At 39.1% G+C, this 16234-nt stretch overlaps 1 protein-coding gene across 1 annotated transcript in view; it reads right to left on the reverse strand.

The window, feature by feature from the left end:
• The window catches only part of Lar (tyrosine-protein phosphatase Lar), a 104685-nt gene that overhangs the window by 27401 nt on the left and 61050 nt on the right, over positions 1 to 16234 (reverse strand). The window contains exon 7 of the mRNA XM_070284274.1: positions 1903 to 2082. Coding sequence (XP_070140375.1) covers positions 1903 to 2082 — 180 coding nt within the window. The remainder of the gene's footprint in view (positions 1 to 1902; positions 2083 to 16234) is intronic.

A 16234-nucleotide genomic window follows, 5' to 3' on the forward strand; every position in this document is an offset into this window, starting at 1 on the left:
TGGCCACTTTGGTTCGTGTTGTCCTAAATTAGTCGACCCCCAATTCCGCCATGAAAAGCGAACAAAAAAAAACCAACCAAATCCAACAAAAATGCCTCGGCCATGTTTGTTTGTATGAGGTTCCATCGTAGAAACGGTGGAAATTATTTTACCTTGGGGAAATACATGAAACAGTTTTTAATTTGCATTGCTCTAGCCCAACAAATGGCGATGGATAGTTTGGTTTTCTGGCCATTTGAAGTGGTCAAGTGAAACAGGAGTAGGAGAGTTTTTTGATAGGAAAATCTACTATACTAAGTGATCATTATTAAATTAAATAGATTTTTAGTATCATGTATTTTCTGTATTAAAATAAAGTGAAAGAAGTGGTTTAGGTCTTCAAGTTCTTAGTACTAAAACTTAATTTTGAAAAACCCATCATAGCTAGAGGACCTATCCACTTCTAACTAAACACTCCACAGGGCATATTTTAGAGCATTTAAAGGCCAAGCTCTTTGAGGAAAAAATGCTTTGATGGAGCTCCCCCCCAATTGTTCGGCGTGCTGTCATTACGCGTAAGCGACCATTTCATTAGCATCGCTTCTCCTCCATAGGCAAGGTCCGGGATTAGGTCGTTGCACAATGTTTTTTGTCATCCTTGTTGTTTTCTTTTTGCCAGGCTCAACACGTTTCAATTGTTAATGCCTGGGCTAGGTGGGAGGCCGAAGCCTCCTGCTGGTCATGTCATTAAAAACATTTGTCCGATCAGCGCGTCCTGGCAATTGAAATAATGCCCGCCAGCTACGCTCAACTCCCGACACTCAACTCCTGCCTGCCTTTTGCCACGCCCGCCCGATTTGGTTGTCAACGTGACCGTTATTGATGTCGTTTTAAAAGGCACTCTTTAATGCATATTAATGTCAGTATTTATGTCAATATTTGAGCCTCTAATGACCAGAGGCCCTTGCTCCTGCTACTGGCAGGTTTTGTGTTAGTTTGGCCCGCCATTTGATGTGACACAGCAGCCCGGAGATCGGCGCTAACGATGCGACCTGACATTGAACATCTAATTATTAAATGCTGTGAATGCTGGGATGCCTGATTAAAGGACCTAGCGACATTATGTTGACATTTTGAAAGTTTCCGTAAGCAGAAAAAGGTCTCTTGGCCTACGCTTCAAAGGACAAACTTTTGCAAATTTGAGAGTACCAGTGGGAGCAGCTCAAAGCAGGTAGCTTGACAAAAGTCAAACGTTAACTAAGCGTCCAAGAACTTGCAACAGAAAATGCGTTGAAGCGTAAGTAAACTCCTAAGAAATTCAAATGAACGTAGGGAAGAAAGCGCAAATAAAAATTAAGAAGATGGAACCTGCTCAAAAAGGCCCTGGATACAACCTGGGGACTAGAAAGGCAAAGGTCCAATGGATGGATGGGTCCTGGCACATGTTGAACAGATTAAAGATAATGAACCACTTCGTGGAATTACAACGCGGGGCAAGTGGGAAAATAATGTATATACCATATTTTTAAGTACACTCAGGCTGACATTTTGAAATTGTTAAGGCAGTTGCTGGAGTTTTTTGTCTTTCATTTATTACTTTGCGAGTGCTTCTTTCTATGACAAGTCGTGAACCTACCCTAACTTGGTAGGGTATTATTAAATATACTTAACTATGGGTTCCAATATAGAATTAATTTAAATTATAGAAAAAAGTAAATGTCCTGCTAACTTTAAGATCCTATATGGTTTCCATATTTATTGTAATAAAAACCACAAAACAAAATGCATTCAGTAAATATTTTGAATACATAAGTATTTATAATTTATCTGTTATATTTATCAACTTTTAATTGTCTTTTGTTCTTATTTTATATATTTAAACTCTCTTAACCCTGGCTTAACTTTTATTGTGACTGTACTTACCATCCTTAAGCGAATATCGCGGATTGCTCATATCAACCTTTGTCTGATTCTTAATCCAGTAAATGTTTGGTGCCGGATTGCCGATAGCTTTGCATGTCATGAGGACCGTGTGACCCACTTCAATGACGCGGGTGCCTGGACTTTGTGTTATAACCGGAAAGCCTGCGGGTGTTTTATCGCCTGCAACGAGGAGAAAGGCGCAATCAACAAAGGGTTAAAATTATTATGTTGCAAAAAAATACAAGTAGCGAGCGAAAATTGTTCATATGTAGCTTAAGAAGGGGATCGTGAGGGGAGCTTTCCTAGGAGTTTTGGACAAACAATATGGCGTCGTAGTGCGCACACACACACACACCCGCGAAAAGTATTGTTTTACACGACTCTTTTATATACGGAAGTTGCCGTTTTCTGCTTTTTTTTTTTGTATGGGAAAGAGCTTGCCTGTGTCGTCAGTCGCTTTTGTTGGTATTTTTTTTTTGTGCCATTTTGTAAGTCAAACAATGGTGTCCCTACACACCCACAATCACGCACAAGTACACTGAGAATACAATATAAAATTCAATATATTTATATTAACAAAAGTTAAAATGTAAATTTAAACGAAAATTTATATAAATATATTTGGAGTTACTGGTTAAAATGATATATATTTTGTATATATTTTTTAAATAAATATATAAAGTATTCATATATATTATATAGAAAATGTATCAAGTTCTCTAAACATTTTATTTTGCAAAAGAAGCTAAGAAAAAAAGAGTTTTCTAAGCACATATGCATTTTGTTGAGGTCAGAATACACACCCTCTTTTTTGCAACATTCTTTTGTTGAAACGCTGGTCGGTTTGACTTTAAAAGAATTTCAGTTTTGTTGTTTCCCTCCCCCTCAACAATTTACTTCTTTCACTTTCTGCGACAAGCTTAAAGAAACCTCCCGTAGTGACTGTCAAGTGCTCCCGGCTGCCACTGTCATCCGCTCTCCAAACTGCATCTTTCAAATGAACAAAGCTCATTTACATTTTCCAATTAAATCCGTCGGTGGCCACGGCAATTGGCAAAAGCGAAGCGAGAAAGAGGGAGCGGCGGCAATGAGGATGCAGATGCGAATGAGCATCCGGATGATTCTAGCTGCCACCGTCTCCGGGCACCAGCTGTCATGCCATTTAAAGGATCCTGTTCGTTCTCTACGGGAAAGGATATTTTTGTTTTGACCTCTCCCTTTCTTTCATTTTGTTTAATATTTGTTTAATATTTAAATATTTAAATTTAAAATTGCAATTAAGTTACATGACTTTACTTATTAAACACATTGAATATTACTTGTTTGTAACCTTTTCTGGCCAACTTAAAACTTGAGATAAACCTTACTTTACCTCTAACTTGGTTGTTTGAGTTTGAAGCATATTATATGTACTTGGTCCTAGGTATGTTGGCGTGATTTCACCGTGAAATTAAAATTTTTAACATACAGACAAAAAAATGAGGTAGTTGGAATGCATGCATGGACTTAACTTAAACGTACGCTTGCACACAAATGCATAAAATGCAAAACAACAACAGTAATGCTGTTGACATTTGGCGCTGCCATCATCATCATCATCCTGCACACATCCGGATACCCTACGTCCCGCATTCATCCTTTTATCACACATATTGTCTCCTAGCCATTTTCAGTCATTTTCCCCTCTCGCTTGTCTCATTGCTTTATTTATTGTTGCAGTGTCACTTCCTCACAAATGAATAACGAAAAAGAGATTCTGCCCCTGTGAATCAGAGCGACAGTTAAAAATAAACACATAAAACCATGGAAAACAATACAAACTGTAACTGTGCCAAAAAAAAGAATGGTAAAATAATACAGCAAAATATATATTAAGCAATGTGGAATAGTGCGTTCTAGTTGACTTCAAATATAAATGAGTGCAGACAGAAACAAATACTGAATAATCGTGAAGCTCTTAAAATATTTCTAAACTTTTATTACTTAAAAAAGGGAAATATTTTCATGATTTAAAACGTATTAGATTACTATTGCTACAATTGTTAAAAGATTAAAGCACTTGTGAGGTTAAGTGGTGACCGTTTAACATTTGTTACATTCAAACGAATCAATTATGGCTTTTACAATATATCAAACTAAATATAAATTTATTTTCTTTGGAATTTTCTCTTTTTAATGAAATATTTTGAGCAATTTCTTTGAAAAAGGTGGCATAAACTTCATGCAAGGAATTATGTACACACATCCAGGTAGAACCCTTTGTTCAACAAAAAAGAATTAAAATCGCATTGCTGGCTAACAGCAGGGGGAAAAGCCCAGTTGGATCCAGGAGAGCTGCCGCCTTGGCATTTGCTGTATTCATGCGACATTTTCATGCATTTCAATTACGCTGACGCCAAAGTGCGAATTTGTTTGTTGCCGAGAGAGACTGGGGCCATAGAATATTGACAGACCAGCGACACCTCCGCCTTGGTGTTCGGGACAGCTTTTAATGAATTAGCTAATAAAAGGTGCACCACACACTCTCGAGTTCCATTCATATGAGGTGCTTGTGTATCGTGTATCTTGGAAGGATAAAGATCATTAGAGGGTACAAAGGCACAGCGGCACAAAGGACTTTATTTGCATCATGTCTGCTTTTCGGAGGCACTGACCCTCCGTCCCGTCCGAAGCTGAATGGAGTCCGGAATCTCGGGTGTTTGCCTTATCGAGTCCATTTCAAAAGGCGCATTTTCGCGCCGTTTTTTTCTTCTAAAAAACTGTTTGTTTGTTTTTCGAACTCTGCCTTTGGTCAAAGGAGATGATGGCAAATGTGTTTTTTACAGACAGGTCGCAGATGGGGAGGCTACGCAAGAATGTATATGACTGTCACTCAAAGGAGGTGTTGGCATGGCAAACATTTCCGAGGGAAATGCTTAAAGCAAACTTTCCTTTTTGGCTTTAAAGGAGCCGACCGAGCGAGCGACAGCGACATCGACATCGACGAGTGCCCACAAAGCATAAATTTGCATATTTTAATTATTCATGCATTTTTAAGATTGATAAGAAATGTGGCGGCCGGGCGAAGGGTCGTCTGTCCAGGGACCGAGGTCCTTGTGCTTGAGGCAAGTAAAACAACGTATTTTCAGTGGTCAGCGAGAGCAAAAGATCCGGAAAATGTAGACCCTTTCATGAACACGAAAAGTGTTAACTAACAAGACTTGAATATCTGAGTAAGTTTAATGAAAATAGAGCTTGCTTTCCTTTAAAAGTTGAAGCTTGAAAAGCCTTGAAAGTATTTTACAAATTAAGACTTTTATAACGTTGTACATTTACGTAAGAGAAATGGATTCATTTTCTTTAATCAAAACGCTTGAAAGATGTAAATATGAGAAAAGCCAAGGGCAAAATCAAGTAATTTAAAGCAAATCAAACTTGGTGTCAACTTCTTTCCGGATTATGATCGACAAACTTTTAACTTTTTGAGTAGCCAAGCAATTGAAAACAAATCAAAATGCTGGGGCGGACTGGCGCCCGGCCACAGTCAACAATTGACAATCTTCAAATACATTTATAGGCCGGAGCCAACCAGAAAGTTTCCCACTGCCTAAGCAAACAGTTGCGGGCTGCTTGGCCAAGTTGCGAGCAGAGCACTGCTCCGATTCCCCAAGTCTGAGCCATAGTTGAATGGAATCCCAAACAAAACATGCTCGAAAATTGAGTGTTTATTGTGTTAAGTAGACACACACATAGGCGCAGAGGGAGATCCGGCCAGAGGCAACAGGGAGGAGACACATCCAAAGCCTCGGGGAGGGAAGTGGCGGTGGAGAAAGTAAAGAGTGTGCGACAAGCCGAGCTAAAGCTGAAGCTAAGAGCCCCAGGCAGAGTAAATAACCGTTTTTTAGTGGCAGGCCAGAAAAAAAGACAACTAGCTGAAGATGTTAGACAATGCCAACAATAAAGCCGCAAGTGCCGGCGGCCACAGCATGAAGATAGAAAAAAAAAAAACAGAAAAATAAGGCTGGCTAAGACCGAAGCTTAAAATGCCCTTGTAAACCATAAACACTGCATAGTTTAAAGTAAAGTATAAATTGGTTACATTTCTTAGTAGTATGGTTCTACAGCAAATCACTAAAAATAGTCATACAGATTTACCGCTTCTCAACTCGCAAGCTTTTGGTCAAGTAATAATGCCATTAGCAAGGGTATTACGTAGTAAGCCCTGAGTAAGAAGACCAAGTTTCATCCGCAAGACGTTGGCAGATTTGTGGCCAGTCAACACTTCCTGTTCGGAGTGTCGCATGTGTGCTTGTGCGTGTACCGAACTGTCTATAAGTGGCATCGAGGAGACCCATTGATCAGCGTAATGAAGGACCCGACGTTTCCCTAATTGCTGTCTCTCCTAGGTCCACTCATATGTGCCTGCCAGACATATTGCCCCCATGCTTACACCGGCAGTCACGCAACAGAATATGGTGCGGATGAGCAGGCTTATAGGGTCCTTGAAGAAGGCTGCCATGATGGCAGTTAATAGATAATAACACGGCACATTCCTTGCCTACCCAAGGAGTTGACGAGCTGATGGCTGCTGCAAAATGGGGATACACGTTTATGTAAGATAGGATACGAATCTCGATTATTTAAATTTATGCGGAGCTCCCTGTAAAATGCCACCGAAATTGGTTTTCAGGAGCTAATCACAGGCAAAGCCTTTTGATATTTGTCCCAAAATGTAACAGGCGTGATTCAATAAAGTACCTAAAAGTCTTAGTTTACGCTTAGATCTAGATAGATTATTAAGGGTCGGGAAAAAATCTATTTGCCGTCGACTGTGATTATGATGCTGACCAACTTCTAGTTTTTTGTAGTCTGGGAAAAAGTGCACTTTAGTTTTAAACATCAAGTATTTACGGATCACAACATACGGAAATAATTTATAGAAAAAACACAAGATGCTCGCAGCCATTGCAACCGATTCCTGCTCCGTCTGTCCGCTTAGACGTGGACTTCCCCCTCCGACTGACAATCTGACGGCCTTGGACGGCTTGTCTGTTTGTCTAACTGTCAGTGCAGTCTGAACTGATAGTGCATGTGTATCCACTGACAGACGACATGCACAGCGTACATCTTATTAAGTTTGCATTACGATGTTGGATGTTGGACCCGAACCGAGGAGTGTATGTCCTTGCCGTGCTTCGGCCATTGCAGATAGCCAAATCGACTATTCACTCAACTTCTAAGATGGCCACACTGGGGGAAATGCAGCCTAATTTTAGTTCAACATGCTTCAAATAAATAGAAATAATTTGGTCCTTCCAGCCGGATCTCCTGGGCAAACGTTATTGAGCATTTCTGGTAGCAAAGTTGACTTTCTAGGGTTACAAGTTATTGCTAATCAAAATGCAAAATCTATTGGCAAATACTAATCCAATTCGATCAAATTTCTTTCAGTGACAAATAATAGGCGACACAGTGCGAGAGGGACACTCAGAGAGGAGTGGATTGAAGTGAGCCAGCCAGAGTTTCAATTTCTCTGTCCATCCTGCCCACGACCGGGAAAGTCTATTTTAACATACGTTTGCTCTCTCGCTTCCGCTGGTCTTCTTTCTGCATTTTGCTGGCTGAGTCTCTACAATTTAATTTAATTTTTCTTGTAGCAGACGTTTGATAATGCGGACCCGCCTGCCGTCCACGCCCACTTTACAGTTACTATTGCCACTGGTCGGTCCTCTTCTCAGTTATGGGATGGCGCATTTTATAAATTTTTAAACTTATGGCTCACTTTTATGCATTTTCACAGAATGCGCAGTGAGACCGAAAGGCGGGGCAAATAAAAAAAGTAAAAAAAAAAAATAAAAAAAAAAATGGGAATGAATCCGAGGATATGTCCTGTGGAAGTCGGAGATAGATAGAGAAATGCCTGGGAGGTATGCGGCCGATTCTGGCTTTGCTGCTTCTCTTTCAACCCAGGGCACTGCACTTGTCTCGCCACGTCCATTTCTAATGCGTTTTAATGCGGTAATAAATCATTGGAAATCCATTTGTATTGTCAACACAAGAGTTGAGATCCGAAACGAATTCGAAACGCTTGGCTTGCATGCGTGTTGACCATTAAACGGCGACTGGTATGCAATAAAAAATCGATAAAGAAGAAATGTGTTATATTTAGACAACGAGACACATAAACACCTTGGCTGCCGCATTTTCTTGATAGTTTCACTAATGATTTACTAGATTCGGGGGAAGGAGAGATCATAAAATAATCCAAGTACTAAAAAATAAGGAATATTTCCAAATTGTGCTTAATACTTGGATGTTTTTGACCCAATTCTGTTATAAAAGCCCGAAAAAGGAACACCTCTGTACCCCAAACGGTAAAACTAATAAATAAATTGATAATTTAAATATAATTTATCATGATTCCAGCACATACATATACAGAGCTGGGGCGTTACCAGCCACCCTCAAAGCGGCCCTGTCTAATAAGTCTATTAGAGAAATGAAAATAAATTGCGTGCTTTCAGACTCCTGCCAGTTGCCACGGCAGGCCATCGATTGCCAACATGCCAAGTTGGACAGACACACCGACACACAGACAGACGGCGAAACAAGGGCGAAAACAAAAGCCAAATTCAATTATAAATGCGTGTAGCAGGCATTGTCTCAATGCGACTAGGCACGCCTCTCAGGCCCAGGCGATGTGAATGTGTGCATGTGGACTAAGTGTAAGTGATTAATTTTTGACAGGCACATTTGTTGTTCGGTATTGAAAACAATCAATGCTCAATCTTCGACGCGACTCCCCACTGGATTCGACGCCCTCACATTGGGGAGGAGGAGGTGAAAGATGGTCTTGCGGCCGGCAATTAGTGAACTCAATGCCAAAAATATTTAGTAAGCCTCAAGTGGATTGCCCAGCAACTGAAGAAACATGGAAAACGTATATATAATATTTTGCATATTTTCTTTAAGTGGTTTTGTGAAATGGAGGCCAGACCTGACAGCCAACGGATATAATATGTGTTGTCGAGGTCAATTGTGGATTCAATTATCGTTTGGAATCTAAGTATTTATTGATTTAAATATGTATTAAAAATTTATGATCGAACGGTGTATTGAATTGAATGGCACAAACAAAATAATGCCCTTAGGCTTCTGTCGTTTTTATCGGTCTGCATAAAAATGTTTAATTTATATAATTGTAAATTTAACTTATAAAGCGAGGACAAGTTGGAAAATAACATGAAATTAAATGGATTTCCTCTTACTACATAAAAATTCCTGCTGCACTTTTGACAAACAATCTGTGTGAACTGGTGAAAGCATTCAAAAAGCCATATGAAGAAGTGTAAAAATCAAACTACTAAAGGCATTGTAATATCTAAAATTTTTAGTGGAAAATATAAATATATTAAAGATATTCGCGATATATATTCCTTTCAATATAGTTAAAATTTAAGCATTTGAAAGGCTCAAAAAAAACTTAAGCTCCTTTGCCATATTTTAGTATTTTCATCATATTTAGTAGCCATTTCTCAAATATTTACATGCGGCCCGATTTTACGACTGTCTGCACGCCACCCTGCCCCCCCTCTGGTCAATTGGTAAATGGGTGTTTTGGGTAAAATTATAACATAAACCACATGCTCCCGCACACGGCCCGCGCACGCTTATGCCATTACTCGTGGCTCCGTGCTGCTCTCTCTTCTCGGGCAGGTAGTAAAATATAAGAATCAAGCGGAAACCCAAAACCAATGCTGAAAGCCGCCAGAAACCCAGGGAAGCTGGCCATAATGCAAATTTATTATCAGAATTCAATTATGTGCTTATTGAAACGCAGCTGCTTCCAGCCCCAGATACCTGAAGGATACCAGAGGGGACGGGAAGCAAGCAGAAGGGCTGGGGATGGGGCTGGGACTGGCCATTCACGCATCCGGCCAGCAGTTAATACTGCCCAGTTTAACGGTTAAAGCCCAAAGGCTATGATTTACCCACACAGATACTTAGTATATGTCCATACACAAACACACGGAATAACAATTGCGGCTTAAAGTGCGTGGCCAGCGGTTTATGGGTAACGGGCGGCGCACAGAGGCGTCATTAAACCAGTTAACAAATAAATACCAGGGAACAGAGGCCCGAAAGGAGTCGCGGCAGGGCCAATGTCCTCGGTGGCTAAACGAGAAAGTATATTAGCCGCTGTGGGGGAGCAGAATATTGACTTCATATTTGGCCAAAAGGGAAATGACAGATGGCGTAAAAGCTTTTTCATTTAATGTTAATTTCATACGAATTTTTATATATTTCTTGTATGTGTTGGAAGAGAAAATTAAGTAAGTTGAAGTGATTAAAATGATTTTTGAATAAACAATGAAATAATATTTGTGATATAAGTTTATTGTGATTTATTTGAGTATTTTCTGTTTTCGTTTTCATCATAAAATAAAGCCAAAAGCTACTCATTTCAACTCGGTTGAAGCATGCCAAATATTAGCTCAGTTAAATAGTTTTCCTTCTTTACTTTGCTCAATGGTTATTGTTTTTACTTTTATTTACTGTTCTGCTGCCTTTTAAAGCGCTCCATTTAATTGAGACACAGCACAGCACACAGCAATGTGGCATAAACACCGCAGGCTGGGCTGGGATGCAAAAATTTGTTTTCTTTTTATTGTTTTTGTTAGCCCAATGCTGGAGCTGCTAGTATGTATGGCCATTTCCACTGGCTGGGCGTTCATGTATAAATGATTTGAAATTAATTACATGTAACATGCTACGGGTTCTCCCTCATGCATTTGCACATCTGCCCATCTGCCTTATTCCAGTTTGTTGTTGAAACAACGAAAAAAAAAAAAAAAAAGAAGCAAGCTTTCCGTTTTATCGTTGTCAAAGGTGGCCGCTCGCTCGGTCGGTCGGTCAATTGACGGTGGTGTGTGGAGGCGGCGGTGGGGAGTTATAAAATATATATAAAGTATACGGCGAAACAAGATGTGCGAGGACTGCTGCACAGATTTATGGTACGCAATTAACAATGCCGGCCATTAAGCGCAACTATAACTACAGCTACAACCGACAACCGACAACCGACAACTACAATTGCATATCGGTGTACGACGAGTGCGTCCAACATTTATAGCATACTTTTATGGGGAAACAAACAGACTTTTATACGCATTCGCAGCCACACACACGCAGGCATGTGTGTGTGTGTGTGTGTGTGCAGCTTAAATGTTTTTGAATTTAAACTTATAATTAAAAAACTTTTCTTCTCCGCTAGCCGTCACATTGTTAGCCCTTTAATTGGCTCTTTGTTACACTGGTTGTCCGCTCATCGCTCCCTGCCCTACTTTAGCCCACCCTATTTTTTTGTTTTGGGTGGAAACGGCATTAAATCTTTAATATGTAAATGGAATGTTAAACATTGAAATGAACTTGCGTTAAGTTGCATAATTACATTTCGCAATAAACGTCGGACCCGCACCATATAATTGAGTGCGCGCTTGGGTCGTCCATTTGGATAGTACTCTGGGCACGGGCTGGGCATCCGGCATATACTATTTATTATTTATTGTAAATATACCCATAAAAAGCACAATGCCGGACTACATGCGGGGAGAGTGCGAGTTGGAATGGCATCTGAGGTAAAATAATGGCAACTACCTTTTGCACTTTGACATATGACAACGGTTACGCTCGATGCATGCTGTGCATAGCACTCTCGATGCTATTGTGCATAAAAAATTATTACAACGCGGAAGAGGCAGGGAAACGGCAGGATTTTAAAGAAGTAGCATTGCCAATATCTGTGTTTTATTTAAAACCCAGCGAAGATCCATCAGCCATTTGTTTTCTAGCTGAAAAATCGATCTTCGTTTACCTTCGATTTTAATTAACCACTGCCACTTAAATAAAGACAGTAATGGCAGTACAAGACCAACAATAGCATCCACAATGGAAGAGACACCGGGAAGCCTCTGCTCCATAAATATGAAAAAAACCAGAGGGCACCACCGCATATGGCACATAAAAATGCCGGAAATTCCGTACAAAAACTAATAACCAAACGGAAATGCAAAAATGCCAGCATATATACAACATGCATACACGTATTTAAACCGAAAGAGAGAAAAATTAAATAAAATACGGTAGCATAAAAACCCTCTGCCGAACTGAAAAGGGCCAGCAAGAGCGACGGAAAAAGTCCGGCACTGGTTCTGACACTGTAACGAAGGTAACAACCATAAAGCAAAGGACATTTAATGTTTAACTGACAGTGGAAAAAAGAAATGTAATTAATTTCATATGAGAGTCAAATATTTTCAGTTACAATCCGTTCGTAGATGTGGCTCTTATCCGAGCTCCCTGTAACTCATTCAGTTGCTTCATTTAATAAATATATATATATTTTTATAGATATTTAACATTTTTTTTGCCATGATTTGGAGTATGGATAATTCCATTTTGGTTCAGTTTCTGTTTGACATCTATTAACATTTTTCTTTTTGCTGTATTATTGTTTTAAACCCTTTGCCAACACAAAGTGGGGTTTCGTTTTTTTTACCGTTTGTTTGTTTTTTATGACCGGACATTTACATAATTAAATTTATAGACCTTATTGGTAGTAGCAGGCTTTTAGCTTTATTAATTTTGTGCCCAATTTCGGTTACATATGTCAGGGGAAATGACTGTGTGAACACACAGCTAGATACTCGGAGCCCATGAGTTTGAGGTTGGAACGGTTGGCTCTGTGCTTCCTGTTTGTCAGCCAACAACATATGGCAGTTGTGGGGTTGTTTATTAATTATATTTGTTTGCATATGTATGGGAGCTTCTGTTTGCGTGGACGCATGTGTGCAGCTCATTTAATCAATTTACCTGTAGTTTCTGTTGTTGGCTGGCAGATAAACGTAGGTAATTTAATTAGAAATAATAGATTTTTGATCAAATTGATGATTTTTTGGAAAATTTGCAATTTAAACAAAAAAGTTTATTATTTATTATAAACTTTAAAGAAAGAAGTATTGCAATGTGAAATATTTCTCAGGTTTTTCCATTAAAACTATATGATACATACATATATAGAAGATACGAGATCTCTTCAGTTAACAGCTTCTACATTTATAGAATTATTTTCCAATCGTATCTATGGTAAATAATTTTTATAAAATTAAAGCGCAGTTCCAAATTCTCTCAAAATGTTTTGGTAAAATAAAGCTTAGCTCCCAAAATCCGTGTTGGCCAAGAAAAAGACAAACAATTAACAAAAGTCCACTAATTAAGACAGAAGTACATGGCTGCAGAAGCACTCGTGCGTGAGGGCGTGTCCGAAAGACAGAGGCTGTCGCTATGACAAGTGCAGAAGCCAATGAAGACGAGTTTTGGATTCCATCATCATCATCATCATCATCATTAGCAAGTGCATTCTTAATTGCTTTCAAAGGGAGCTACAAGTTTTTTAGACGTTCTGTTTCTTGGGCTTATTATCTGCGCATAAAGCAAATGCTTAAAGCTACGCAGATAAGTTTATAATTATGCTGATTGCGGCGGCAGTGGCGCTGACGTTGATGAGCAGAACGCAAAGTTTCCAGAGAAATCGTTCTGCAGGGCTTGCTGTTGTTAGACGGGTTTGCTGGGCTTGGATTTTAGGCCAGAAATATATCGGTTAGCCGCATTTCCACTTCTGCCATAGATATGCAAATGTAATTAGTTGCATGCCAGGACATGGACAGGGATGCAGCCATGGACTGCAAGCACAGGATACGGACAGCAGCCAACTGTGAAACGCCACACGGCGCTCTTGACGCTTGGCGCCTTGTAAAATGTTAGCGTAACGAAACAATTTATTGCGAAAATAGAATTAAAACCACAAAAGCAAAACATGCCAACAAAAAGGCCAGCAAAAAATGGCATCAGAGAAAAGAAAGGAAACGGTGAAAACAGAGCTAAACGATAAAAAAAAGGGAAACTATTCAAAAGGCAGGACCTACTGCAAAAAAAGAGCAGGGCGCAAGGAAAGAGCAGTTGGCTAAACCAAGATTTATATGCAGAAAAAATGTCTATGAAAGTTTTTCTGAAGGCAAAACAATACCTAATAGAACTAAATATTATTAATAAAAACATTACAAATTACATTAATACATTTCAAATTGAAATTTAATTAAAATTTATCTCTATATTGGCTAAAATCACAATACCTATTTTAATATTGATCTATCCCTAAGCATATCATCGCCCAAATCACAAAATTCCAAATCGTTGTAGATTGTAATGCATAATTTAAATTTACCTTGCTCTATACATGGACCATACCTTTACTTACATACCTGTGGTTACAGGGTATGCGCACACAAGGCAACAAAATCAAGATGAAAAAGAATGAAGTGGCCACCATCTGCGGAGTAGGAGTCGGGGCGTCTGCTAACAAAAAATGTGCATAGATTTGGCAACAATGCCTGGAACGCGGCAGGAACTCTCCAGAGCGAGAACAACGAAGAAGGACGATGCATATAAATTTGTAATTCTTGATGCAACCGCAACGTTTATTAATTTAAAATTCAATTTCAAAGTGGTCAAGACTCTGACTCCCCATAAAACGTGGCCATTTCGAGAACGTACCATCTACCACCTCCGGTCAATCGAAGCACGTCTCTCAGTGGGCGAAAGGAAGGAATCGATGTTACTCGTATTAATGTTCTGGCAATTAGTGCCATCTAATTGTTTTTTAGCAGAGTCCGTCTTAAACAAATGTGGAAGAAATTATTCATGAACTGGACACTTATTCTATGGAAGGGACTATTAATGTTTCGAATTCTAATTTATTTACAATTGATAATATTTGTATTTATATTCAAAGGAAAATTAAATAAGATATTTCTCCCCTTAAATATCGCGTAGATATCGTAAATTTAAAATATTTAATAAATAGTATTTTATTTATTTTCTATATCTTAACTATCAGAAAAAAAGTATCTTTGTTAACTGACCGTTTATCTGTCCGATAAATGTAACAAAAGATTAAAAATCTTTCCCCTTTTGAGCTTAAAATTATTCCTATTCCAAAAGAAACTAAATAAGATTTCCCACATTTTTAATTTAACTCTGACTTATCCCTTATATTGCACAATATAATTAACCTAATGTGAATTATCACTCTTACGATTGCCAAAGTGCAAAGTCTTCTCTAGGGAACAAAGGATACAAGAAGGGTCGCCGTAAAAAAGACAGAATTAAGAATCGTTGGACGAACACAAGTAGGGGATAAGCGAAAAGGAAAAACTATGCAGAACATTAAACACAACTGACAGCTCAACATACGTCACGTGGCGATGTCGTAAAGTTTCTGACGATGTTGCAGCCACAGTTCGCAGGACAAGAAAGGATTGGGGGGATTGGGGGAGCTTCCTGCGAGATCCCAGACAGCGGCAACAACAATGCGGCGCAGCAGCGACACGACACACACACACACACATGCACAACACATCGATGACTCCGGGGCATTTTTAATGGAAACTCGTTTTTGAGGTTAATTGTAAGCAAAAGATGTCTGGTGGATGGTGGGGCTCTGGGTCTTGCTGGGCTGCCCTGGCACGAAGCTCTTGTTCTCTGGCCCTATCCACAGGCAAATGCAGTCATATATGGAAAGGGGAGGCTAGTAACGTTCATTGTATGCGGAAAATTATGAAAAGCACACTGGGTGTCCGCCGACCTGGTGGGCCCATGTGCAATGAAGGAGCTTACACATGGTGCCGTAGAAAACTATATAGTACACAAGCACAAGCAGCTGCGGTTAATGCTCTGCGCTGCATTTAATAATGAGCGGAAGGACTTTAAACGCCTTTTCTTTTGAAAGACACCCTGAGATTTCAAGGAAGTGCCACTGAGAGGCCAGGCAACTGAAGCTGCTTATATTTAAATTCATAAATTTGAATATTATATTTTTTTTAGCTATATAGAACCGTTTTTTATTTTATAGTATTTATCTAAAAAACGAAAGGGAACTTGTATAGGTATCATAGGAATTATTGGCTACACCTTTAACTTTTAAAAATTGTAAAAGCTGCCAGGATATGAAAACTTTGCCTTCTTTTATATTTATAAATAGTTTAATATTTCACAACTCAACGATTTTATTTTTTTTATCTGTATATTCCTTATTCCTTTTCCTTACTAAGTAGCTAGAATCTAGCAAACCCAAAAACTGTAAATTGGAATATTTTTAGAGCTCAACTTCATGCTTAAACACCATTTTGCTGGGCATAAAGAAACCCTATTTAACGCCGAGCCTCTACGTGGCGACCCCAACATCATCATTTGCCGCTGAGCAGTCAAATTCCACTAAGAACTTCCGTTTCTTGAT

This window comes from Drosophila kikkawai, chromosome 2L (genome assembly GCF_030179895.1).
Source record: "Drosophila kikkawai strain 14028-0561.14 chromosome 2L, DkikHiC1v2, whole genome shotgun sequence".
NCBI lineage: Eukaryota > Metazoa > Arthropoda > Insecta > Diptera > Drosophilidae > Drosophila > Drosophila kikkawai.